Source organism: Ixodes scapularis, unplaced genomic scaffold (assembly GCF_016920785.2).
Source record: "Ixodes scapularis isolate PalLabHiFi unplaced genomic scaffold, ASM1692078v2 PGA_scaffold8__174_contigs__length_109621045, whole genome shotgun sequence".
Taxonomy (NCBI): domain Eukaryota; kingdom Metazoa; phylum Arthropoda; class Arachnida; order Ixodida; family Ixodidae; genus Ixodes; species Ixodes scapularis.
Window position 1 is genome coordinate 61,834,766 of NW_024609883.1, and position 26,850 is coordinate 61,861,615.

Here is a 26,850-nt window from a genome sequence, read left to right on the forward strand (position 1 = left end):
TCCTCTGACAACCTTGTAAGAACTACTTCGCCCGGCGTATGAGCAATGCGCAAAACGTCCTTTTTTCTTGAGGTGAAAACGAGAATAGTTGCGTTTCATTTTTGGTGAAAGTCGACATTATTCATGCCTAAAACTCTCCACATTGGGAAGTTTCTCGAAATCATCACATCTAACCTTGAGGTCAGTCTACATACCATTCCGCATACTAGGATGACGGCTCCCAGGCCTCCTATCCCGAGAACTATGGGACTCTGGGTTGCGATGACGGACAGGTTGGAGACGGCTTGGAAGGAGTTCTGGATACACGACTTGAAACAGATGTAGTAGCGGGCGTCGATCATATCGAGGTCGATCGAGAACCTGTTCAGCAGCCTTCCTCGGGGTGTCGAATCGAAGAAACTCACGGGACTGGAAAGAACATGACTAAGCATGTCATGGTGCAGGGACCGGGACAGTTGCCGAGTGCTCACAGCCAACAGCGCACCGCCAGAACATCGGAAGAGCACTGCGATGATGAAAAAATATCCGGAGTATTGAGCCTTACGGAATAGTGTAATCAAAATGAGCCCTCCGAAATGTAATTTGGCCGTCATCTTTATTGCATCCTTTCAAGTACTCGCAAAAAAAAAAAATCATGGTGCATAAAGCTGCCTGCACTAACTCCCAACTGAATCTACTCGTAACTGCAGATTGAAAACACCCGTCTTGCTAAGAATATCTTAAAGGAAACACAGGCTTCAACTTGCTGACCTTTCAAGGACGTTTATTTTAAATATCCGGTTAATTTAAATAGATTAAGCAAGGGCATATTGATTTTGTGCTGCCTCTTTTACTAATTATTTTGAAAACATGTCAGTGATATATTTTTTCATTGACGCTTGCGCACGAATTTCGGAACATATTTTCCGGAGAAAAGATAGCGTATTTTATATTTTTTAATTCTTGTACTCCTCCGTTTGAAAAAAAAAAATATTGAAGTATATTTCTCAACCACGTGCACCTTTCACTTTTACGTAAGTATTCTTGTAACACAAGGTACACACTAAAAAACCCGACTTTACCTCAAGCATTCCACCTTCCGTAATGTCAGTTTCTGTACAGTATTGTTCAGGGGTGGTATGAAGCACTAATAAATATTTCGGAGACCCATTCAAGGCACCGTAATAGCGGGACTGGCTACATACCATCGGCAATGCAGAGCCCTATCAGACCCATGAGCCAGCTCAGATTGGAGGAGTCATCGTCGGTGTCAGGAGTGTTTGCGTCCGTCAACTGTTTGATCCAGAGCAGTTGCCAGGCAAGAGCGACGGCACTGGCGATAAATAAGATCAGAGCCACCGGTAGACAGATACCGGAAAATTTATGGAGTGCCCACATGACCTCCCAGGATCCCTAGAAGATGAAAGCCGCGCGCTTTAAAAAAAACAAGCAGAAAGAGGGTTTGTAATGACTAAAATTCTTAAGTGCCCTTTGCCTGGTGCAGCTCTCTATAAAAGTAACCTTTTGTAATGGGATTATTGAGTAAAAAAGAGCGTAATCCACAATGGCATGGAAGCGACGACAAGAGCTAAGAGTCAGAACTTGGAGAAGCTCTTGCGCATGCCCCAGCGCAAAAAAAAAAAAAAAAAAAAAAAGCCTCGTGTCACAACATGGCACTAAAACCTTTTTTTTTCCAAAATGGGTTGCGAAAACGTTGTTTAGTTAATGGGGTTGCGAAACGTTTTTACACAATGTTGATTTGTATGCGTATTTGAAATCTCGGTTGTGTATTTTATCATCTACATGTATTCCGTTGACAAGCGTAAAAAAGACCATTTCTGTTTTCCCAGGACCTTCTCGCCCAGTCCTTAAAGGGGCGGTGCAATGATTTTAACACTGAACGAATGTGCAGCTTGTATTTTTTATATTGTTTACTTCGGCATAAGTAAGAGAAAAAGTGCCACCATACCCCAAAATACCTCTATTTCGCTGCGTAATCGTAAAATAAAAAACGCTTTTTTTCCCAACCTGCGGCCACATGGTGGCCGCAAATGGAACCTGTGGTGTGACGTCATTCGGAGTGGTTTTTGTAAGTGATAGTGTTAGGCAATTGTAAGCTTGATTTAAGGTTAAGTTTAAAAAATATTGTTGTTTAGGCATGTTGAAACGCTTCAAAGGCCTAATATTGCCGCTAAAAGGGTATGAATTATTTGTGGCGCCATCTACGCAAGTCAACAAAATCTGCCGTCGCCGTCATCTGCCGACGCCCGAGGCGCCAACGGCGGCTACACGAGCAACCCGGGACGTTTTGTCTTGCCCTCACTCGACGGAGGGTGTTGGTCGTGGTCCGTAGTATCGTGGTATCGTTATTGTTCCTCGTGTCTCGACCTCGACTTCGACTTCGACTGCCCGCCGCGTCGCAAGCATCTTGCACTCGACGTCGCTCAGGCCGTCCGCCCATGCCGCCATGTTGGTCGGGAATCGGCGGGAGAGCGGGAGAGCGGCGAGCCTGGCGAGCCGGCGAGCGCTGGGGAAACGGAAGCCAGAAGAACCCAACCGGAAACCATCGCCACTCTGAATGACGTCACAGGCGAAGCTGTTGCCGCTTCAATGTTAATACCAATTTCTTTTAATTTTTTTTAATGACAACTAGGGCAAGCAGGAAAGAATAGTTTTCGGTCCTTCGTTTTATATGTGGCCGGGATCAATTCCCGAAATTAATTAGCCAAAGTCCGCGAATTGTTGCACCGCCCCTTTAAAAAACCGTCCCTATGATAATCAAAGGGAAATTTGGGTTGTCATTGCACGATGGTGACGTTGACCAGACTCGATGAGTGATGTGAGTGTTAGATATCATCCCAACTGTGACGCCATAATGACGACACATATTCAAGGTAATCGGTGACGTCAGACGTCTGATATTTTTCTCAGATAATTGAAAGATGGCTTGGGCTCTTTTAGCTCCACAGTCGCCCCTTACAGCGTGGTTGGCATTTTGGCTTCGGACCATACGCCGGGTCGTATATGTTGGCGATAACGCATATCGTGCGTCAGAGGAGAGCTTGAGAAAACCGTTTGAAACTTTCATCGGTCGAGCCGTGCCCCAACATAGTCATCGAATGAAGAACCGCGAAGGCATACTGGCTTTGACCAGAAAAATACTGCTCCGCTAGCAGAAAAAAGTTGAAGATATGTGCAATGAGTCACCTTTACACACTTAAGGAGAGTGGAATCAAATTAGTGCTAAAGAAGACAGTAGTAAAAGGACTACCTCTGCGATAATAGTGTATATACGACCGCAAATCACCCAAACTGGATGTGCCGATAACTGAAAGGTCTGGCGCGTCCCTCCCTGCTACTGACTTCGCAAGGTTCTGACTTCCTATCGCCTTTTTGGGTAATTATATTTTATAGCTTTACTATATCTATTTATTTTTAATTTTTACGCACAACCATGTCCACAAGCACATTCTGATGTGAATGCGACACGCGGAGTTACGAGCAGCATGATTAGTATGGTTACCAAAAAACAACAACACCAAATCGGATGTGTTTAAAACCGAACTGTATCCCAACGCGTGACTTTAGCCTCATACAACTGAAACAAGAACACCATTAAGAGACTATTTATTTTTATCATTCTCACTTTGTTATTTCAAAATAAAAAAAACGATAAAACATGTTTTTCTAAAAAAATTTACGAAGCTGCCTTGACGTTTTGTTGCTGATGTGTACAAGTGTCTCATGGTCCTTTCAGATAGTCAAAAATCACAAATATTAAATGTGGTTTATAAAGTGCAGATGCAATATCTTGCCGTAATCCTTAGACATCAACATATTTGGGGTGTAAAAGTTATAAAAAATAATGATCAGGCAGATGCACTTTCTTTTTGCAACCTCTTTAACCCTTTATTTGTTTTTAGTTTTTGGGAATTTCTGACCCTCAAATAATTATTTTTGGTGTTCAAGAGTGCATTTGTCGCCTTAAACATCGAATATCTAACCATAAACAAAATGCGGTCAAAAATGTAAAAATAAGAACTGCTCTTTGTTGGCAGAGCCGCAAGCTAAACCATGAGCAAGCCTGTTTCGTCCAAGAAGGTTGGGTGCATGAAACGGGGAAAGCAGACGACCTCTACAATTGTCCTGAATAGTTTGGGGACGGTTCTACCTTGACAAGCTCGACACGCCCCAATTGGTTAAAGGGTTAAGTTCGTACTGGTGAGCTTGCGCCAATGATGGCCTATTCACACGACGGAGTGATCCAGGATGCATTGATCACGTGACGATACGTCCCTGGATTGTCCGCTTCCCAAGCGCATCCCCGCAGAGGAGACGAAGAGCAGACGACAGCAGGATCCGACTGAACCTCTTCGTGACCCCTGTGCCGTGTAACGCCAACATTGCTCTGTGGCGCCGGTGTCCAAGTGCGAAACCGTCATTTGCCACTATACCGAAGAAATATTGTTGTGTGCCGTTGTTATATACTGAGTGAGAAGAAACACCGTGATAGGCTTGAGGAGAAGCGGCACTATCCTTACTAACGTAGGGCATCACGCAAGCATAGTACTACTCGAGTTGGCTTCGGTGTAGAAGAGATGAAGTTCCGCGTTTACGGAGGGGCGTTTGGAGATGACTTCACGCATTGCGCGCCAGCGCACAGCAGTTCGTTGCCCCAAAGCCGCAAGAAGGGTCTTGCTGGGTGAAAGGCTAAATAAACATGCAAAAACGATTGCGGTGTGCTAGACGAGTTTTTACTGGAGCTTCTTGACACGAACCCAGAGGGGTACCGGAACCTGTGGTGCATCAGCCGGTGAAGGTTCCCGCAGCTTCTTTCACGCGTGGAACCAAGAGTTGCGTGACGAAAGGAATGAGCGATGGGATAAAGTGTGATGGGTTCCATTTTTCTTTTTGTTCCCCCGAAAAATAACATATTGTGCTGTTGCCAGACTAAGTAATACGCTGCCAGTCAAGCCCATTGTGGCTTAGGCAGGTTTGACATCAAATTCGCTTTGTTCATTTGCAATAAAATTATTATTGTTATTATTAATGTTCTTACTATTAATAATCCACAACACATTTGTGAGTGAGATAGAGCTAGGCTATTTTAGTCTGCGCGTCCGTGGACGAGACGAGGATCGCAGAAATCGTTGACGTGATGGTCATGTGATACACGGGCCACGGAAAAAATCGCACCTCGTACCGTCATGTGAATCTGCCGAGAGCAACGTCATTTCGTGTGAATCTGCCATGATCAACGTCATTGTTGTCGTTGATTAGCTGCTACAAAAGCCATACACCTGTTTGCATTACTTTTTGAATAACATTTTTGGCACCAGAATAGCGGGATCAGTGTAATAAAATATGCTCTTTATTTTTTTTATACAGGACCCAACATTCCATGCACCATGCCAAATAAAGACAACGTAAGATGCATAACGTTATGTTAATGGCAACATCGATTCCAGGTGTCATTGGCTTTGATGACAGTTTGCAAAGGTTCTGCTATGCATAACCGCTAAAGGTTTAATGTTATACCAGCGCCGTCATCCATTTAGGTTACACAATAACTGTCGGCCCGCCTTCTCTTGCCAACGTATTCCTTTTCTGGAAAGAAATGGCTTTTGAGGTTGATGTGCTTTTAATACTTTTGTTGGCCCAGTGGTCCACGAATAGTCTTTGTCTAGCTCCTGCTCAACGTCGCCAGAGAGCAGCTACCGATTGTGGGGTATCGAGAGCTGTCATTTGTAATTCAGGTTCTTCCCAGAATATAATTATTTGAGTTTTTTACGCATATACCTTTAAGGTGTTATTTATTAGTTCAAGCAACATTTATAAAATAATAAACTAGAAAGATTTTTGCGGGGCTTTATATTGTCACAAATGACAGACAATGAGACAGAAGAAAACGAAATTAACTAGAGATTTAAGGGGGGGGCGAATTTGTGCCAGAAACGAAGAAGGGGAACACACGTCGAAAAAGCAGCAGAGAGCGTCGGCGGCGGCAGCAGCAGGCCACGGTCCGTGGGTGCAGTAGCTGCTATCGCGAGAGATACTTGTTGAATGAATCGGCAAGAGAACCCTTTCGAAATAGTGCCTTCTGCTGGCAGCTGCGGAAACCCTGCACAATGGCGGACTTAAAGCTCAACGTCACGGCACACTGAAAAAAACACACCCAGATGAAAAGGTGATGAGCGCAGTCACGTTTCACTTTCAACGCTGTTTTATTGGCTCGTTGGTTCGTAATGTTGTACGCGCTCCGACGCTTGCTATCTTATTGGATGAGTTGCACGTTACTCGATACAGTTGTTCCGCCATGTTGCAGTGGTTCCGACCTTCAAATAATTGGCTCTGTATCTACTATCCTCATAATCTCAAATGTTCGACCTAGAAGGTTCGGGAAAGAGCTAGGGCGAGACTGACTAGACAACCATTCTGGTCTTCTTATCTTTTACGCTCGAAGTAAGAGTGTACGCGAATATTCTAGAATCTAGATGAACCGGAGAAGCGTACCTTCTAGATCACGCACTGGGCAATATCAGCCGTATGCAGCTCTGAGGTTCCACGGGTGGCCAAAGTGTGGCGCCACATAAAGCTTCCGTACGTCTATCCATAAGTTTTCGCACATCAATTCATTCGTTCCAACCCAGACGTAGTTCTCAGTCTTACCGCCGCAATTTTGAGCGTCGTGTCGCATAGGTTATCTGTTGAGGTTATCTGAGAATCTCGTACTGAGTTGCGGTGAGCGGACGTGTTTCCTGGTTCTCCTCGAGCATCCGAAGCTAAGTGCCAATTTTTCTTCTTTTCTCTCTCTTTTTTTGAGAGTTGATTGGAAGTGACTATGCGGTAGCAGTATTAGGTTTGAACAGCAGCAGTTAACGTTAGTTTCGCAAAGTAGGCTCTGTTTGAATTTTTGGCGGGAAGGGACGGTTTGTTCCCGGTCTAGACATGGGTCTAGATTTGGGTCGGCATGACAAGGGTGGGGACGAGTTGGTGCAGTGCGAGGGGTGTGGGAGGTGGTGTTACCTGGAGGAGACGGGTTTCGGGAGCCTGGAGGAGGCGGCGGGGGTGAGTTTCGAGTGTCGGCTTTGTGTGAAGCTTCAGCAGGTAACTGGGGAATGGGAGGGTAGAGTTCGGGAGATTGAGGCCCAGCTTAAGGCAGAAGGAGCGAAGCGGGTGGGTCTCGAGGCCCAGGTAGAGGAGCTGACTAGGCAGCTTAATCATGAGAGGGAGCAGCGGGTCGGCCTCGAGAAGCAGGCGGAAGTGCTGGGGGAAGTATGGAAGGCGGGTTTAGAGGAGCGTAAGAGGGAGTGTGACAGTAGGGTAGAGCGCCTGGAAGGGGTAATTCGAGCGAGTGAGAGTAGCGAGGGAAGAAAGGAGGAAGTGTCAGTTCTAGCGGGACGAAACACCAGTCTGCAGGCTGGGGTCCCTGGTGGTCGGGAGTCCGGCCTGTTGGCAGGCGGGCTCGACGACGCTGGAGAGATGATTGAACCTCAGCTCAATGGCGCCTTCGAGCAGCAGGCGTCGGGCAGTCAGGTGACAGGAGATAAGTCGCAGGACAAAGGCGCGCAGGCACCAGGGGGATCGAGGGTACTGGTAGTGGGGAGCTCTAACGTAGCACGGGTTAGGAGGGGTGTACATAACAGGGTGAAGGGAGACCAGAGGGTAACCGTAGAGGTCCACCCAGGGAAGTGTATGGTGGATGCTATGACCGCAGCACGTGAGGGGGTGTGGGATAACCGGGAGGGAAGGAACCTAGTAATAGTTCATGCGGGGCTTAATGATGTGCTGAAGGGTAGGAGCCAGAACCTCGGAAAGCAGCTAAACGTGGGAATACGTAAGCTGAGGGACGTGTCTGAGAATGTGCATGTGGTTGTGTGCACCATTCCAGAAGTTCGGGGGCAGTCCGGGTTAACGGAGAGGAGGGTTGTCGAAGCCAACGGAGTAATTAAGGGTATGAGTCGACAGCTTCGGTACGACGTAATGGAAGTAAAAAGAGAAGTGTACGAGGCTGGCTCCCGCCCTTTTGCAAATGGCATTCACTACAGTGAGGCCACGGGTTACAGGGTGGGGGATAGGATGGGCCGCACGGTGACTGCTTTTTGGGGGGACCGAGGGCCCTGGGGGCACTGAAGTAATTGAAAACCCAACGAAGTCAGGAGAGGCACCCAGGGTTAAAAAGAGGAGAAAACGTAAGAACAGGTATAAAAAAACAGCACAATCAGACATTGGATATATTAACGTGCAGGGTGGTAGAAATAGGTTAAAATGGGAAGAGGTAGAGGAGCAACTAAGAAAGGAGGATTTAATGGTGTATGGGTTTGTGGAAACACATCTCAGAGACATGGAGCAGCCACCTTGCAACCCTGACTATGTGTGGGAAGAATGCAACAGAATGGTGGGAACGAAGAAGGGAGGTGGAATTGGAGCATTTATTAAGAAGAATATGAACTTTCAAAGGATCAGAAAGGAGTGCGCCGAACATTTGTGGCTGGAAGGAAAAGTCGCTGGGGAATCAACAGTCCTTGGAGTGGTTTACTTATGGACAGGGACAGGTGCTAAAGAGGAAAACAGAAAAATGATTGATTGCATATCAAGAGACATTAGTGAACTAGGGGAAGGCTCCGAAATAATTATTATGGGAGACATGAATGCCCATATTGAGGGTCTGGATGGGTATACGGACTCAACTGGAAGCATATTACTAGAGCTGGTGGAAAAACATGACTTAGTTTTATGTAATACCAGTCAGAAGTGTGACGGGCACATAACTTGGGAAACTGGCAATCTCCATTCAACTATAGATTACGTACTCATGTCACACAAAATATATGGTAAGTTACAAGTAATGAAAATAGATGAAGAAGGTTCCAAAAGTCTTGGTAGTGATCACAAACGTATTAAGCTGAATTTTGCCAGAGAAGTGAATGCTGAAACTAGACAACATAATTCAAAGCAAACTTTCTGCAGCGACAAAGAGTTGGAAATAGTTGTTGAAAGAATAGAGGCAGCAGTTTCAGGGCAACGGCATACAGATTGGACCTATGAGAGCCTAACTAGGCTTTTTGCTCTAGAACTAGACAAAGTTAAGAGTAAACGAAAGGGGAAGCAAGGACATAGACCAAAAAGTTGGTGGGACAAAGAAGTGAAGCAAGTGATACAAAAACGTCAGGAAGCCTCTAGAGTACACAGGTATTACAAGCGTAGTGGGGAGTCCGAAACGGAAGTAAAAAGAAAATGGGACAATTTTATAACATGTCGCCGAGAGGCATCCAGTTTGATCAATGCGAAGATTCAGAGAAAGGGTGAGGAATGGATGAGTAATGTAAGTAAGAAAGATAGAAACGCTGCCAAGAAGTTTTGGGAGCACTTGAACTCACTCGGTGAAACAACGCAAGCTAGACAGAGGTTCATACTCTCGCATCAGGGAGGTCAATTAGAGGGAGATGATGCGATACAATATATAGGAGCAGTGATGGAGGAGAAATTTTGGGAACGGGTACATGTGGAAGATAGGAGAACCGAAGGAAGTAGCAGTCCAGTTTGTGACATCGCGGATTTTGGACAAAGAGAATGGGAAAAGGCGGAACGAAGAGTCCCTAGTGGCACGTCGACAGGCACAGATGGTATCCCTATCAAGCTGGTGAAGAGTTTGGGCCCTAAATCTAAGGCAAAACTAAGGGAGGTAGTGAGTACCATGATAACAAAAGGAAATATTCCAGATGAATGGAGGCTTAGTAGGATGAGTATGATATATAAGGGAAAGGGAGATAAGTCTGATATTAGGAATTATCGTCCTATAACCGTGACACCGGTTATTTACAGGTTGGTAATGCAGATTATAAAGAACAGAGTGGAGGAATGGGTAGATTGCGAGGGCATACTGGGCGAGTTACAGAACGGGTTTCGAAAACAAAGAAGGTTGGAGGACAATTTATTTTCTCTAACACAGTGTATAGAAATAGCGCAAAAAGAAAACAGACAGCTCTGGCTGGCATTTCTGGATATCAAGGGTGCCTATGACAATGTGAACCAAAGAAACCTGTGGGACATAATGGAGAACTTAAACCTAGATGAAGGACTAACAGCACTATTAAGGAACATTTACAAAGATAACAAGGTGATTATAACATGGGAAGGAAAGGCGACAGGGAAAATAGAGATAAGACGAGGCCTTAGGCAGGGGTGCCCGTTATCGCCTTTGCTGTTTATGTTGTATCTGAGAGGATTGGAGGATAGACTAGAGAAGAGTGGGCTTGGGTTCAACCTTTCTTACAGTAAGCTAGGCCAAAAAATGCAACAATCCTTACCGGGATTGATGTATGCGGATGATATTGTACTAATGGCTAACAACAGGACAGAGTTGCAGGAATTAATGAGCATCTGTGGTAGGGAAGGAGAGGAATTAGGTTTAGAATTCAGTAGCGAAAAATCGGCAGTCATGATTTTTAACGAGGATGAAGTTGAGAGGCTGAAGATACAGAATATTACAGTTGAGAGAGCTAGTAAATACAAGTATCTAGGAGTATGGATATGTGATGGTGCAGAATATCTCAGAGACCATGAAAAGTATATAATAGGTAAGGGTAACAAAAATGCAGCCGTAATGAAAAATAGAGCACTTTGGAATTACAACAGGTATGAGGTGGTGAGAGAGATTTGGAAAGGGGTCATGGTGCCTGGCTTGACTTTTGGAAACGCAGTGCTATGCATGAAATCCGAAGTGCATGCGAGGCTAGAAATAAAACAGCGCGGAGTAGGTAGACTGGCTTTGGGGGCACATTGCAAAACGCCAAACCAGGGAGTACAAGGAGACATGGGATGGGCATCATTTGAGAGCAGGGAAGCGGTGAGCAAGGTAGAACTTGAGGATAGGTTGAGGCAAATGGACGGGGAGCAATGGGCACGAAAGGTTTTCAGCTATTTATACATGAGGAATGTAGACACAAAGTGGAGACAGCGCACTAGGAAATTAAGAGGAAAGTTTTTGGGCTATAGCGAAGATACGGAAGAGCAAGTCTCAGTTAAGAAGAAAGTTAAGGCCACAGAAAGAGATCGGTGGCTAGAGGGAATGCAGACAAAGACGGCTCTGGAAAGCTATAGATTAAACAAAAGAGTTATTGCCAAAGAAAGCATTTATGACAATTCTAGGGGAAGCTCATTGCTGTTTGAAGCAAGAACGGGTGTTCTGCGAACCAGAACATACAGATTGAAGTACCAGGAAATTGATACAGTGTGCACTGCTTGTGGAGAGGAGGACGAGACGGCTGAGCACTTGATACTCTACTGTAAAGGGCTTCACCCTATGCCTACCGAAGACAACATAGATTTAATAAAGTCATTGGGTTTTAGAGACAGCGAAGGGAGAGTGGATTTCAAGACTGTAGAGATTACCAAGCAAAGATTAAGTGAATGGTGGCAGAAATCGAGAGAAAACTAGGTATTTTCTTATTCACTGATAGCAAGGGGGTTTCATAGCCTCACTTTCTTTGCACTGCGGAGTGAATATAGATTTCACATTTAAATATTCTAAGCTTAAATGGTAAAACAAAATGGCTAGGTGGCGTAAGCTACCGCCCGATCCAAAGGGCTCAGCCGTATTCATCCGTCCATCCATCCTATCTTCGCCACCATATAATATCAGTCTGCGTGCTTTCAGCCAATCATGGGCGTTCAGGGAGAGATCCGTTATCGACCGTTATTTTTGTTTGATTTTTCGAAGCGCGTGCGGGCGAGTGGCGTGCGGCGTGCGCGAAACGCGCGAGCGCAACTGAAACCTTCGACGGTGGGGGTCTGCGCGTTAGATGGTTCTTTCAGCTTTCAGTTCGGCGGGATTGAGTGCTGTCTATGGTTATTACTGTGCAGCAAAGTGAAGCCAGCATACGACAAAAACCGCTGACTGCAGTTTTGTTTTGTTTTGCGACGGACGACAGGTGAGACAAACTTCGTACGCGCGATACTGAAAGAAGTGAACGCGTTAAGTTATGCGCGCTATTTTTCTTCTTTTCCGTTTACTTTTTCAAATAGAGCCAGTAAATGAATCTGCTATGCAAATTGCCCAGAGTTCGAGTTGCTGCCGTTGAGCAAACTCCGCGAACGCCCTCTCTGCAGCGAACGGCTTGTTTGCTTCTTGCTCGAGGTGTTAGTTTTTTTATTGGCTGTGTGCAACTTGGTGCATATATTTGTTACTTAAAATCCTGTAAATACTTCCCTGCATATTGTATATTGTCCTTTTAAGGTTGCTCATACATTGTATAAAAAAGAATTCGAATGCTGTGCACTGGAGTTTTAGTTTGCTTTTTCGTGTGATGACTAGTACGGCATTTTGGGGTATAAAAGAAATTTTGTAAATGTTTTATTGAATGTCATGGGTAAGAGCTTAAATCAATGAGATGTGCTATTTGTGAAAACTGATTGTTTAAGACGTATGTAGTAATAAAGTAAATATGTAAAATATGTAAATACTAATTAAATGATGGCGAGATGCCAGTGAACGCCATTATTTCTATATGATGTTACATGTTTGTATATCTATGCTATTGATCTGATCTCGCCATAAAGCTGACTTATTCATTGTTTATGTATTCTTGTAAACTTTTTCTCAATTCTGTAAATAGCTAGGCATTTCAAATAAAATGCGTCTTATTCAATCTTCCGGTTTTATGACGTTTCCTTGGCGAGGTTGTGTGCAGTGTGCTTGTTGTTAGGCATCGATAAAAAAACAGCAAACACAGATGTCCGTATCAAGCGACGTCCGCGTTTACAGTGTGAAAAAGCGATGCTTTTACACAGACGCACGAGCGCGCCGCACGCCAAATCTCAACACGCATCACCACCCATCATCGTACACGCACGCGCGATAAACACACAGCGAAGAATGGATAGTTGGACGAGTTGGGTGGGAATTTATCGTAGGAAACAGCGCGAAAAACAGACGAGGACGAAGAAAAAACACACGGGATGAGCGCTCGTCCCGTGTGTTTCTTCTTCGTCCTCGTCTGATTTTCGCGCTGTTTCCTACGGTAAAGCACATGCATACAAAAAAAAAAAAAGACGAGAGGCAAGGGGGAGGAAAAGGAGAAGAGTGAGCACGTTGATGATGACGATAGCTGTTCGCTTTAGTGGCGCCGTGGCGCCATCTGCAAGTACTTTACAACCCAGACCTAGTTCGCAAGACTGCCGCAGCGCCTAGCGGCGCTAGTTTCGCCGTACCATGGTGGAAGCTACGGCTGCACTCGGCTGGAAATATTATGGTGTCCAAGGTAGAACACGAATTGAGAACATCGAGATGTTTCACTATTGTGAAACTTCTTTTCACATATATATGTAATGCTTCTTCAAAATGCTGTATGTATATTACAAAAACTTTCTCAACATGTTAAGGAAAATATGATTGCGATAATATTAGTGCTGCGTCTTTATCTGAAGTATTAGATTGTATTTGTGTGAGCGTTTTGTTGCATTTAAAATATGCGAGCCATGGTCCAAATACTGCTACCATTTAAAGTCGATGCAACCCGAAACATGTAAACTTATTTATCAAGGATAGTTCGAACCGAGTCAAAGAATTAAAAAAAATGCGAAATAAAAAGAATTACTATTTGGTGTAATAAAAATGGTGTTTAATAGCTTTGACTACCCCTTGGGCCTGGCTACTGGCCAACAGACTTGTATATCGTTATGTTTGTAAACTGTTAATGCTTGCTTCGAATACTTTTATTGTAATTTCTTCTCAGTTAAGTTACTTTCCTTGAACGGTAACCATCCTATACTCCGTTCGCCCCTAAGAACATGTGGTGGAAGGTACGTGGTTACTGGACAAGTCACACGTCTCTCGCCTCGCGATACTCCTGCCCCTACCCACAAACAGTTCTGGGGTCAGAACTGAAAACAAGACAGTAGAGCACGTAGTTGCGACGGCACTGTTAGCTTGGGGGCAAACGAAGTTGAGTAGTTTGTTTTTTCATAACGAATTACTTCTAGCCAATTACTTCTTTACGCCTGAGGTGAACAAATAAAAAACTTTACTCTGCAAGAGATGCCAACCTGCCTGTATGTCTCAGCGAATGCAGAGGACGTGCCTCCTTTCTTGAATAGGAAGCTGGTGAGATCGAGTTTGACATCGCATTGGCGGCGAGTTCCGGGCTCAGAAAGATACAGCGGAAGGAGGCACTGATGTCATCGATTAACTCCTTCTAAAAGGATCACTTTTTTCTTGTGCTCGACGTACGAGGAGCAGGTACCTGGACAATGGCGTGCCGAGAAGGACAGCCTTGTCATGAAAGTTCGAAGAGTTCTAAAAGAAGTTTTGTGTAGCCCTATTAAAAAAACCAGCATGAAAATCAAACTGGCCGAGCTGGTTACTAAGCTGGTCAATCTGGTCAATGTCGTAGTCAAACTGGTTTAACTCGCAATCAAGCTGGTTTAAGCTGAGCAAGCTTGAATTTAAGCTGGTCAGTCTGGTTGAAGCAAAAACCATCATGGTCTCACTAGAATCTAGTTTTAGATTCAATCTGGTGTAGCTGGGAGCCAGTCTGGTCTTAAATGGTCAAACTGGTTTTCCATGGAGCCAATGTGGTCAAGCTGGGAGACAAGCTGGTTATGCTGGAAGACAAGCTGGTGAATCTGGTTGGACTAATGATCGTGGTGGTCAAGTTGGTCATGCTGGGAGCGCGCACGCCAAGGTCGGCTAGAGATAGCCGAACTGACATTGCTGGGAGCGCGCGCGCCAAGGTCGGCTTAGGCTGGAACGAGGCCACGTCCTGTTCTTTGTCCTCTCGTTTTTGGTAGACGACCGGGCGCGTCAGGCGCGCTGCAAGCTACCTTTGTGTGCGAAAAAAGATAGAGAGAGAGAGAGAGAGTGGCAGGAACGGAGAATTTGCGACGCGTTTGGCTATCTTGGACAGATTTTCGAAGGGGCGGTTGTGTGCGCGTTGTTTGGAGACTAGTTGAATGACGGTGCAAGCGAAGCGGGTTTTGAGGAGACAGCGAGTGGCAGTCTGTTCAGTGCGGGAAGATGTCGGACGTCCCGACTGAGGCGTCGCTTCATGTATTCGAACGTGTGTGTGCTCAAGAATGACGACGGTGCCGAGGAGTATCGCCAATGTCATCCAAGCCACACGGATTTCCTCGCCTCAGCCGACCACGCAAGTTGCCGCTTCGCTCCCATCACTGGCGGGACCCAGGTTCGCTCCTCTCATCCATGTAGTATTTTCGTTTGCTATTGCCTGTTTTTGGCGTGTGTCTAGTATTTTTCGTGTTGAAAGATAAGCAATCTCGTTTTATTAATATTGTAGGCTTTGCACCAAGAACCACTGTCTGTGCGTCGGTTTGTACTGTGTCAGCGCCGAGGATGTGTAGCATCTGAGTTCATGTGAGGCGGCCGCAAGTACGAAAATAATAAATTGGATGTCGAGTTGGCTTTTCTGAAGAGCTTGGCTTGTTTATCTTGTGTATTAATTTAAACAGGTTAACCTGGTTGGGAAGTTCACCAGCATGACCAGTTTAACCAGCATGACCAGCCTGCCAAAGGGCATGCATGGGGCAATAACCCAGCTTGAAGCTGGGACCAGATCAACCAGCATGACCAGCATGCCAAACTGGGAATGCTGGGGCAATAACCCAGCTTGAAGCTGGGACCAGATCAACCAGCATGACCAGCATGCCAGGGTGGTCATGCTGGGGCAATAACCCAGCTTGAAGCTGGGACCAGCTTAAGCTGTTTTTTTTCAATAGGGAGTGCTCTCTTATCCCTTAAAAAATTACGTGGTATGGATAACTCCTATCGACCAGATAATCTTTTTTATTCTATCTGGGAGTTCGATCTAAAAGGTGGTCTTTAGTAACGCTGCCAATGGCTCTGTTCAATATCATTGTCTGTTTGTAAGCACTGCGACATTTATTTGCCCTCACCATTCGCTGTGGAACTGAGCCATAGGCACCGTTCAGCCCATTGCACTGAAGCTTTGTATCTTGGTCCTGCGTGTCCATACACAGCCACTAAGTGCAGTTCTGAGCAGCGTCCGCAACCAATAAGGAATGTTATCACATTGATTAGTTATAAGTTCTTTCTGAAGGTTCACTTATATGGCCTTCCCTTATCCTAGCGAGTTAATATCAAAAGTATGTGTGAACCATGCTTGATTACAAGCAAAACACAGCTAGCACTTTGCTATTTACATGTAATAAACGTGTGACGGACGACAACGGCAAATTCGGTGGCCTCTCTAACGCAACCTAAAGCATTGGTGGAATAATGGCTTGATGGGATAAGCAAATGCGCAAGATATTCCTAACGTTCTTAACGACTCGTGCACAAACGACTTAATTTTTCGATTATTTAAATGTTTCTAGGCACAAGACCAACAACAAAGCCTTTAATCTAATAAAGGATCGGGATATTTCTATTGACACCCTTCGGCATTGATTGCTGTCTATGTGGTTGTATCTGAGAACTGTCCAACTTTTATAAGCGGAGCATCCAAGACATTTTCGCATAATAATGGCATCTGACAGGTGCTTCCACCACCGTAACGCTGTGTTGGTAAGCGAAAAAAATAGAGGCAGAATTCCGGGAAGATGGTCGGAATTGACACAAAAATCATAATTATAGAGCTAGTGATTTGTACGTAACGTTATAACGATGACGCATTATGTATACTCAATTGTTAAGTACAATTATAAAAACCCCGACGACGATTTTTCTTAGTTTGGAAATGTGGAAATGTCTTGTGTGTCGTGGGCGTGTAGATCCGGTACAATGGGTTTGGTGTAGGTGAAGGGTTCACGGCAAGCTGGTTGGTGCCACCAAGGGCCTCCAGACATTTTTCCAGGGCATTACTCAGATGCCGGAAGCAATGTTGTTGAGGTGTATCTTTCACCGAGCCGTCTTTCGTCTGGTGCAACGAGCGTGCAGGTGCACTTTCTTGGCTGCGATGACTTCTCTTCTTTCATAGATGATCCATAATCGCACATTTTCCAATGGGGCAGCCGAGCGTGTGGTTCAGAAGCTTCAACATATTTTAAAAAAGCTTGGATTGGGTGACTAATAACCGAAATGCTGCTATCACACTAGCATCGACACATGAGGTGGTGGTTGACCCACTGAACTTTTGGTGGTCTGGAAGCTCAAGACTGCGGTCGGCTTGGTGCGGTCAGATTTTTACACTGAAGTTAGCCTGAAGCAGCTCCATCAGAACATACAGGGAAACTGAAAGTTGACTGGGGCCTTCGAGTTCAGCCTGGGATGCTAATCGTCACCTGTAAATTTTAGCCCGGCTGTAGCTGACTGCATTCTACCATGAAGTCGACCCAGGCGTAAGCCTCGTTAATGTACCTGTCGGATGTCCATATCGGAACGAGGCATCTCGATCACACCTGCGTAGCACCAAAGGCGTCTATCTGGTGTGGTCCCTGGGGAATCCTGTTTACTCCTGAAGGTTTCTAACTGAACGTGGAGGAAAAAAGGAAGGAGGTAAGAAAAGGACAAACCAGCAGTGTGTGTCTATTTTTCTCTTCTCCGTTTTTCTTTCTACGTTCAGCTGGAAACCTTCAGGAGCATTTCAAACAAATCTGCTCAGCTCCAGGCAGTTTCTTACGACTCGCTCAAGCCCGTTTAGTGTCACCCGCTCTAGATAGAGATGCTAAGAAAGCCGACGTAAGCAACTGCTGTTCCTGAGGTAGACGCTAATTTCACTGCAGACCTTGGAAACAAGATTCAGCAATGCCCCCAGTTCGGTGCGACTACTGTCCTCACAGCCCGTCTGGAGTCAGAATATAGGAAATCTCAAACTCTTATGTTGTGCACTGCAGCATTATACTAAAATATGAGGCGGATTGAGACCATGAAACGACATAGGCTGCCGCTTACTTTACAATTCTGTATATGGGCGTCAACATGGAAAAGGTGCGCCAGGGACAATTTGCTCAGGCACTTTAACCGCTCATTCACACTGGAAGCGGATCCGCGTTCGCGAAGCGGTTGCGAACGCGGTTGTATAAAGATCCAGTGCAATTGCACGCGCACTCGATGACATCAAGTGCGCGTGCAATTGTACTGGATCTTTAAATAACCGCGTTCGCAACCGCTTTGCGAACGCGGATCCGCTTCCAGTGTGAATGAGCGGTAACTGTCGTCAGTACTGGTGATGGATACGGTGTCGACATCTGACGGCGCTTTGGGGGCGAATGTATGCAGTAGTTTAGTGCGTATGGAAGGCGTCGAATCGACACGTGCAACCTACGCTTTCATGCCGGCGGAAAGTCGTGAGACGCGCTCGGCCTCGTAAATCCAGTCTCACGTACAGCTTAGCAACCGCCATTTTATGCGGCCGTCGCAAAGAACACCCGTAGACGTGTGACCGCGAAGCTAAGTGCACGTTGAAAAGTGTTCACTTTACACGCGATCCTGCGCGCAAAAACTTGACCCAGCCTCGCGTCTAGTATGAACCCTGGGACAATGGCTTACACGTCTAGAGATGGACACCTCTGGTAACAGTGCTGGGTCGTGTAGTCGCTAGACTGCGCGACGCCATAACGCTAACAGACGTTAGCAGTCGTTGTGCATTGGGCAAATTCCGCATTTTCAGCTGATTCACCATATACAGTCTCAAGGTAGAGTAACTTTCCGCTGTCTAAGCCGTCGTAAAACAAACTTCAATGTCTACTAACCGTAAATAAATGCACACATATTAAGGGATCGATTCTCGATGCCTAAGCGTTACGCTATAATCTACGCACAATACCTTTCCCAGGGTATATTTATTTATTTATTTATTCGTGGTACCTGAAAATCCCGCTTCACGAGAGCACGCGCTCGGCCGCCAACCGCAACCTCGGAAGTAGCGAAACGCGGCCGTCCACGCCAGTATTAGCCCCGTGCGCGACCGAAAGCGTCGCTGTGGTCGGTCTTCCGCGATTGGCCGAACGCTGACTATGACGTAGGAAAGGGGATTTATCATCGACGGAAATAAGAGGAATGAAAGAACTTTAATTTTGACGGTGTTGGCAGTGTTCCTTTGAGAGCGCAGTGATTTCAAGCTTCCACCATGCTATTTACAAACACCATCGAACTTGTTGTTCCCAAGGTAATGACGTCACAAGGGGGAACCATAGGAGGGCGCCACCAAAACATCTCGCCGCTAATACAGCCCGACGACTTTCGGGAGCGAAAGAACGACATTATTCTTTCGCATTTACAATTCATTGGAAGTGCTTAGATGCCCTAGGATTTTTTTTATATATACTGTAAAACCCTTAATGTTCGCGAGCCCTCAATTTTCGCGAATTTCACCAATTGAAGAATTCGCGAAATTTAAGGGCGCGCGAAAATTTCGGTCCTTAAGATTTTCAAAGCAGGCGTCTGGAATTCGCGAAATTTAGTGGTCGCGATTATGTCATCTGTGACCGATTCGCGAAAAATAGGGGCCGCGAAAATAAAGGGTTTTACAGTATCTCATATTACGTCATTAAGTTCTCGCCTAACTTGATTTAAGAGCAAAATAACTTTACCTTGGAGGACGTCTGTGATTCCAATTTGGTAAGTCGTCCATTTGATTCATTTTTCTCTAATAGTGACTTCTGAGTTCTGGAAACGAAAACGAAATTAAGATATACAACCGAGATTACTTCTGCTTACTATTTCCGATAGAAGCAAGAGTTACAGGCGCAGAAAACATGCAGTAAGATAAGTGTTTCAAGTTTGAACTTGCGAGTGGTAAAGTTTTCGGAACATCGCTAAATTTCGACGCCTTCAAACCGATGCATTTGGGAGCTTTTACATCTAACGAATTTTCAAGGCGTTGAACGTCTTCAGAAAGGAGCAGCAGAGACCGCGAAAGCTGTACTAACATTTCTCAGGTTCACTCGACTGAAATCACAGCTGCGTATATAGCATACCATCATAACGTATGCAAAATGGCGCAAGTGTTATCATTCCAACAAATTTGAAGAGCTCCTTAGTTTTCAATTTTTTTTACCCTTCTTTCCCAACACGGATTAGACTGCCTGGACCGTAGCCGGCTTAATTGTGTCTTAATACTTAATTGTTTATCGCTCTTTATTGGTGCCTTAAAAAACGGTTGTCAGTAAAAATGTTCGAGCAGCTTCCGGATTTGCTCGCATTACCGCGCGAACACCGACCGGCTGGTAGATCAGCGCCTTATCGCGTCGTGAAACAGCAAGTCAGCGAGGCTGGGCGTGTGCCTTCTGCCACACGCGCGTAGTCTCGCTGAGTTGCTCTTTCACGTCGCAATAAGGCGCTGATCTACAGGTCGGTCGCGGTTCGCGCAATGTTGTTAAGACATCTGGTGAGTCTACATATTGATTACGCGTTTCCAGATTTCTGAAGCGTCCTTACTGACTATCGGCAGGTCCACGCTTTACCAGGCCTGACGTCCCGATGCTCAGAGTCTTAGGAGCACGTTCGTCTTGGAGTAGCTCTTCGAGGCTTTGGTAGACGGTAAGGGTGTTTTTGTCCATCAAAATGAGGATGTTCATGTGCTTCAACAAGTTGCCCTGGTTGCTCACAAGGACGCGGGTCTGTGGAACACCGGCATTGGGAAAACAAAATTAAAATTAAACGAGGAAAACAAAACAAGAATGAACCATATTATCATAAATACTATATAAGCATCCGAACAAACAGTGTCACTTCAACACAGTATAACAAAAGGTTAGAAAATAAAAATTGGCAAATATGCCAAAAGGCAGACGAACAGACCAACCAGAGTGCAGACGAAGTGACAAACGTAGCTAAGACAAACAAAATTAAGACGGAAGAACAGTTGAATAGACTTAAAAATAACATTTAAAAAACAAATAAACTAGGAGCAAAAGGCAAGCTTAGAAGTAAACAAAGAAATATTAACTTAAAAAAAACAAAAAAAAAAACGTTTTAGAGGACCGCGAGGATGATGAAGTGCAGTGAAATTGGGCACCAGGCGCACCAGTTTATTGGTGGCACCCACACATCGGTGCGCCTACCAGGAGTATTAATTCAAAGCATCCATTCTGGTTGCAACATTCAACAAGCCAAAATTAAAATCAAGATTAACCTTTGGCACTTGATAACGGACATCCTAAAAGTCTCAAAATATCATCTGACGTCTTGATAGTCACTCGGCTTCTTTGGGCTGAGGAATTCTTTTGAGCGGATTGCTTTCGGGTCTTGGGACTTGTAAATTTGATGATATCGGTTGCTTAGGGCTGATGCAGTTTAGTGCCTTCAGCTTAAGTATAATTTTTTGAAACCCAACGAATCTAAGCAGAATATAATATACTACGAAATTCCCAATTTCTTCCTACAAGTTTCAGCAATATATATTTCTAAAATTTTAAGAAGTTAGAGAAAGCCACCGGTATGTTCATGTTTTCAAAGATACCATACCTTCTTTTTCAGAAGGCCGTTATGCCCCAGTACTTTCTCGAAGACCTTAGCTGCCACTTTGGGGTCCAGGGCACTGAACGGGTCGTCCAGAAGGTATATATCGCGGCCACTGTAGACCGCTCGGGCGAGGGAGATGCGTTGCTTCTGACCACCACTCAACGTTTCGCCCTACGATATCCAAACAAAATTGTGAGCAGCAAAATGTATGCAGTTACGAGGGGAGATCAGAAGATTTTGCAACTGGCATATAACAAAAACTACCAGGGCTTTAAAAAAAGTGTCTTTCAACATAATTGCCACTTACAATAATGCCCTTCTCCCATTTGCCTTAAAAACTTTTGATTCCTCGTAAAAAAAAAACAAAAAAACTTCCAGCTTGTCAAGCTACTGCTCTCTGGCAGTTCGCGGTGCACTCAAGTCATCGAACCTTGTTCCTTTTAGATTCTTTTTTTCAGTTTCAACGATAAAAAATACACTTAGAGCCAGATCAGGACTGGTGGGTGGTAAAGCTCTTCGAAAGCAAAATCTCGAATGACAGCCTGAACAACGCGAGACCCGTGAACGGGGGCGTTGTCATGCAGGAGGAGGACGGCTCTTGTCACCAATCCTATTCGTTTTTTCGGCGATGGCCTCACGCAGTTTGCGAAGAACATTGACATAGTATTCGCCCGGATATTGTCCTGCAGTTTCCCAGATAATCGATCAGTAGGATTCCTTCTGCGACATAAAAAAACTGTCGCCGTCACTTTCTTCCCCGAGCGTTGCTTCTTAAAATGTTTCGGAAGATGAGACCCCGAATGCCTCCACTGCATAGACTTGTTTTGTTTCAGGGTCCCAATGGTAAACCCCGTCTCATCCCTAGTCACAAGGCGGCAAGAAAATCTGGGTCGCTTTCATAGATGCTCAAAAGCTCCTTTGACGAATGCAGGCGATGCTGTCGATACTGCGTATAGAGGTTCCTTGGCACCCATCGTGCCGAGACCTTCGACATGTCCAAAGCGCCATGGATGATTGCGAAAGCACTGCCCTACCTAACGTTCAATTATCTAGCAACTTCGGACACCTCGATTTGGCGATTCTTCGCAATAAGGCTCCGAGCTCGGGCTGAATGATCCAACTCAGTCGAGGTGCTGGGCCATCCCTGGCCTTGGGTAGTCTTGCACGTCCACACGACCGTGTGGACGTGCAAACCACGTCAACATGGCTCGCTAAACCAACAAGTTACTGTAGCATATGAAGGGAATTTATCGCCACACACATTCACCATTCCACTGTGCACTTCCTCGGTGAAACTCCCATATTTTCTCATAATCTTTATCACGCTCCGGTACTCAAGTATTAAATAAACAGACGACGTCATGTTTAACTCACTGGTGCAGACCAAAAGCGGAACTGGAAGTCTTGATATTACGGACATGTTTGGCTAGAGAAATGAGCTAACCCACGATTATAAAGACATCACTGCCAGACTTCTGGTTTTAGCCAAATTGCAATACTTTCTGAACACCCCTCGTAACTTTAAAAGAAAAAAAATATTGCTGTTTTTTTACAAAAAAATACTGTCTGAAACAAAAATAAAACAGACTGCGCTTTATATTTGTGAGGGTCTTGATATCACACTATACTTTGTTTCACTTAATTCAAACAAATTTATTAAAAAAAAAGTCGTTAATATACTCTAAAGCGGTCTCGGCATATGATCGAGTTAGGCGGCCAGGGTGACATAGCATAAGTGGCTGATCGTCGCATTGTACCGAATAATCATAAAAAATGCTTTTAATTAACCTTCGATTTCGGAAAAAAAGATACACAGATGGCAATATGCCCTATTCGAAATTCAGCCTGGAAACTTTGACTACTATCATCATTTCAGTGTATGTCATCTGTGCAAACTAATGGCGGCCCTTGTGAGGCTGAAAGAAGAAGGTGAAGGTATTGTTAAGGTCCCATAGAATGTTAAGCACGCGGGCACGTGGTTACAGGGGAAAAGACAGTCCGCACGAAGCCGACGAAGCAGTGCTGAACTTGGCCTGAGGAAGCAGCGTCGGACGAGGAGGACGAAGTGGCAATCCGGCTGACCTGGAGAGCAGGGCCGGGATCGGAGGTGGTCGCAGGGCCAGCTGTCTACAGACTGTGAAATCCTCCAGCTATTTCGACCCTCGTTTTTAAGGGCCTCCGGCAGACGTCCAGTTTGAGACTCGGAAGCAGCGGAATGGGCCATGTATCAACCTTATCGCATTTCGTCTCAGGCGCTGACAAGAATCTTTCCAAAGGGTTGATTGTGCTGTGTGACGCATGTATTTGTAGTTCGCTGTTGATATTGTAAGTGAATGCCGTGAAGTTTTATTTACGTGTCAGGTTCGTTCGCGCCTTGCGATGGAAATGCGTGCGATGGGTCGCACCTCGAAGCAACTTCAGGAAATCGTATTAATTTCATAGTTTTGCGTGCTGGTTACAATGGTAGTTGCAAAAAAACTCCGTTCCTCTCGTATTTTCTCGTTTTTTTTCTACACTATGTAGGCATGCGTGAACGCGTCTCTGCTACGCCGTGTTTAAGAGGCATCTTTGGCATTCGCGATACCATCAGAAGTGGATAATTCCAATGTGTAGCGAATAGAACCTCTAGGTTCGTGTCCTTGCTAGCACTTGCTTTATATTAATTTCTTGTTTTAACACTTCGCCTAATAGATTTTTCCCCTTGTGAAACGTGGAAGAAATGTACGCATCAAAAACACACTAGACACACGCATACGTGCCATGTCGGGTCTTTCTGGTCCCCCTCACTTGCGCGCGTTAGCTGTTCCATCTGGATTCGAGTCCACGCGCGTGTGGGACATGCACATGCGTCCAAAGGCTGACACAGCTTTCGGCTGTGTCAAGGCAAGCGCTTCGTCAGAAACACGCTCAAATAGTTCATTTCGGTAGTACACTAAAAGTATCCTTCCAGTCTACATGAAGTGTGATCATAGTCTAGTAGAAGTGCACTAGCAGTTTACTAAATGTACACAAGTAGTGTACTGAAAATGTACTAGGATTGTACTAGAAGTATAAAAGCAGTATGCTAAGGGTACAGAAAAAGTGTACTTTTTGTTTCATGAATATGTGTGAATCGAGTATGGTATTAGTATGTCCTCTAAGTACACTGGTAGGTTTTTACTACACTCATTCTGTACTGCTTTTTACCAGGCGTCTCCACTCTCAGCAATTATAACTTACTTTTTCTCCAACTTCGGTCAGGTCGCCAGCAGCGAATGTGTAGATATCGTTTAGAAGTTCGCAGGCCTGGAGCACGCTGTCGTAACGGTCGGGGTCAAACTTCTGACCAAACAGAATATTGTCGCGAACGGTCATGTTGTAAATGCACGCCACCTGTGGAACGTATGCAATCTTGCCCTGAAACAGACCAGGCATTACTTTTATGAATCGTACTATTGAGGCACTTGCCCGTGGCATGTTTTCAACGAGGTTGAAGTGATTTTTAACATAAAATACCTCGCAGGAGAGGATTCCGCACTTTCCAGCGTTATGAAAGTGCGTTAAAGAAATGTGAAGTTCGGTGGGCGAGGCTTCACCGGCTCATAGAAGACGACGGTTACATGACATCTTCGGCGTAAGGATGACTACATTGAATCATCACCGTGATGTGACCTCATGACACCAGACTCGTGACAACGCAACGGCGTCAGCTTGTGCTGTCAGGTAACACCAATATGTCACACACTGATGTCACGCGACCTAGCTTTATTGTACACTGTAAAAAAATCGACGTCAATTTTACGTGTCTTTCCCATGTCAAAAAAGACGGGCACGCTCATCATTTCAAAATACGAGGATGCCCTCGATTTTTGTTCGGCGTGAGAGCCGAGCCTTGCAGAAAAGCCAAAATCCCAGGAGTGCAAGCATGCGCAGATGGCGAGGAGTTGAATGTCCCCGCCGCGCATTGGTTGGTGTCGCCTGCGCTTTCCTATCTCTGTTGTTTTGCTCTGTATCGTGCGCCGGACAGCGCAGCCGCAGACAGACGTTGTCACAGCTATCGCTGTCGGACGTTCGTCGAACTTCCCTCGGTGGCTCTTGACATCGTGGTCGGTGCATAGTGTAATCCGTTAATTCTACCATTTTGTGATGCATCAGGCCTCATTAGCTCTCATCGACGACTAAATCGCCCACTTCAAGGTAAGCAATGGGACTTTATCCTTGCAATGTCTTGCTTACTTACTGAAATCTAATATTACTCCAGGTTCGCGGTTCGAGTGCTTTCGGTTGAAGACGGAAACCCCATGCGCGAGTGGTAGCGTTCGAGCGTGTTCGAAATCCGCGGTCTGAGAACGCGGGCGTCCACCGAAACGTCGCGCTTTTGGTGTTCCTTTTCAGCACGTTCTGTTTCCTTTATAGTATGCACGTGTTTATTTAAACGTGCTGCAGCGGCGCCTTTACCCAGAGCCCTGCGCCTTTTACATACTAGGAGGACTCGTGAGTGCGAGCTTTTATGAAAGCTTAGTTTCTGTGTTTGTTTTTGCAGCAACATTCGTGCAGCCAGACAACGTAAGTGAGCGGCTAACAACTTTGTGACTATGTAATGTCATTGAACGACGTTTGAGCGGCTTCGAAAACGGAAGTTTACAGTGCACTCGATTCACGAGTCTCGAAAAGGTACACAAAGATATTACCCGCCCTCGTAATTTGACGGGAAATGTTTGAAACTGTTGGGAGGGTTAATTATTGTAAGCAACCACTCTGCAGCTCGCTGCTGGCTCTGGCTTTATATATAACAGTGTGCGTATTTTTTATACCGTATTTTTCGGGCTATAGTCCGCGGACTATACACGTTTAAAATATGAAATTTTAGGCTGTGCGGACTATGCACGCGTGCGGACTATACACGAATTTTGTTTGTCAAGCTCGTTCATTATGAGGAGACGTGACGTATTTGTGAGTGAAAGAGTATGATAACGATGATTTGTGTATAATACGCGCTTCTTCGTGAGCTAAGAAAGCAGACATTTGTCAAGGTTTTCCTGTCGACTAAGCACCAGGTGCCGACTATGCACGGCACGCGGACTATGCACCGTGTGTGGACTATCTATAAGCAAACACTTCTGCTTTCGACCCCAGATTTGCCCCTGCGGACTATATATACACCGGGTGCAGATGGCAGCCCGGAAAATACGGCACATATATTTAGGTTTTTGCATGTCCTATATTCCGTTCACGCCTGACAGTGTGGTGCAAGCTACTTGTTCGCCAACTATTAAAGCCTCTTATCGCTTGGCCTTGCTCTCCCCGCGTGAGTATGCGGAGAGGCGCTGATCACGTTGTGCAAAATTGACAGTTGACTGGTCAAACGAACATGCGGCTTCCACTGCACTGTCAGTTTAGGGCTGAACATTTCGCGAAATCGTATTAATCAGCTCAGCATACCCAACGGCTAATAGGAGGCCCACGTTCAATTCTCGACTTCGCAGAAGTTTATATTTTATTATTTACTT

At 45.3% G+C, this 26,850-nt stretch overlaps 2 protein-coding genes across 2 annotated transcripts in view; both read right to left on the minus strand.

Annotated features, from left to right (window-relative positions):
* The window catches only part of LOC8033029 (ATP-binding cassette sub-family C member 2), a 40,001-nt gene extending 39,408 nt beyond the window's left edge, over positions 1-593 (minus strand). The window contains exon 1 of the mRNA XM_042287004.1: positions 195-593. Coding sequence (XP_042142938.1) covers positions 195-593 — 399 coding nt within the window. The remainder of the gene's footprint in view (positions 1-194) is intronic.
* Positions 594-1,176: 583 nt separating this feature from the next.
* LOC121833592 (multidrug resistance-associated protein 1-like) overlaps positions 1,177-26,850 on the minus strand; it is a 28,654-nt gene continuing 2,980 nt past the window's right edge. The window contains exons 3-7 of the mRNA XM_042287005.1: positions 24,581-24,757; positions 21,365-21,532; positions 20,336-20,517; positions 19,489-19,564; positions 1,177-1,392 (exon numbers count right to left, since the gene is read on the minus strand). Of these exons, the coding sequence (XP_042142939.1) occupies positions 1,177-1,392; positions 19,489-19,564; positions 20,336-20,517; positions 21,365-21,532; positions 24,581-24,757 (819 nt within the window). The remainder of the gene's footprint in view (positions 1,393-19,488; positions 19,565-20,335; positions 20,518-21,364; positions 21,533-24,580; positions 24,758-26,850) is intronic.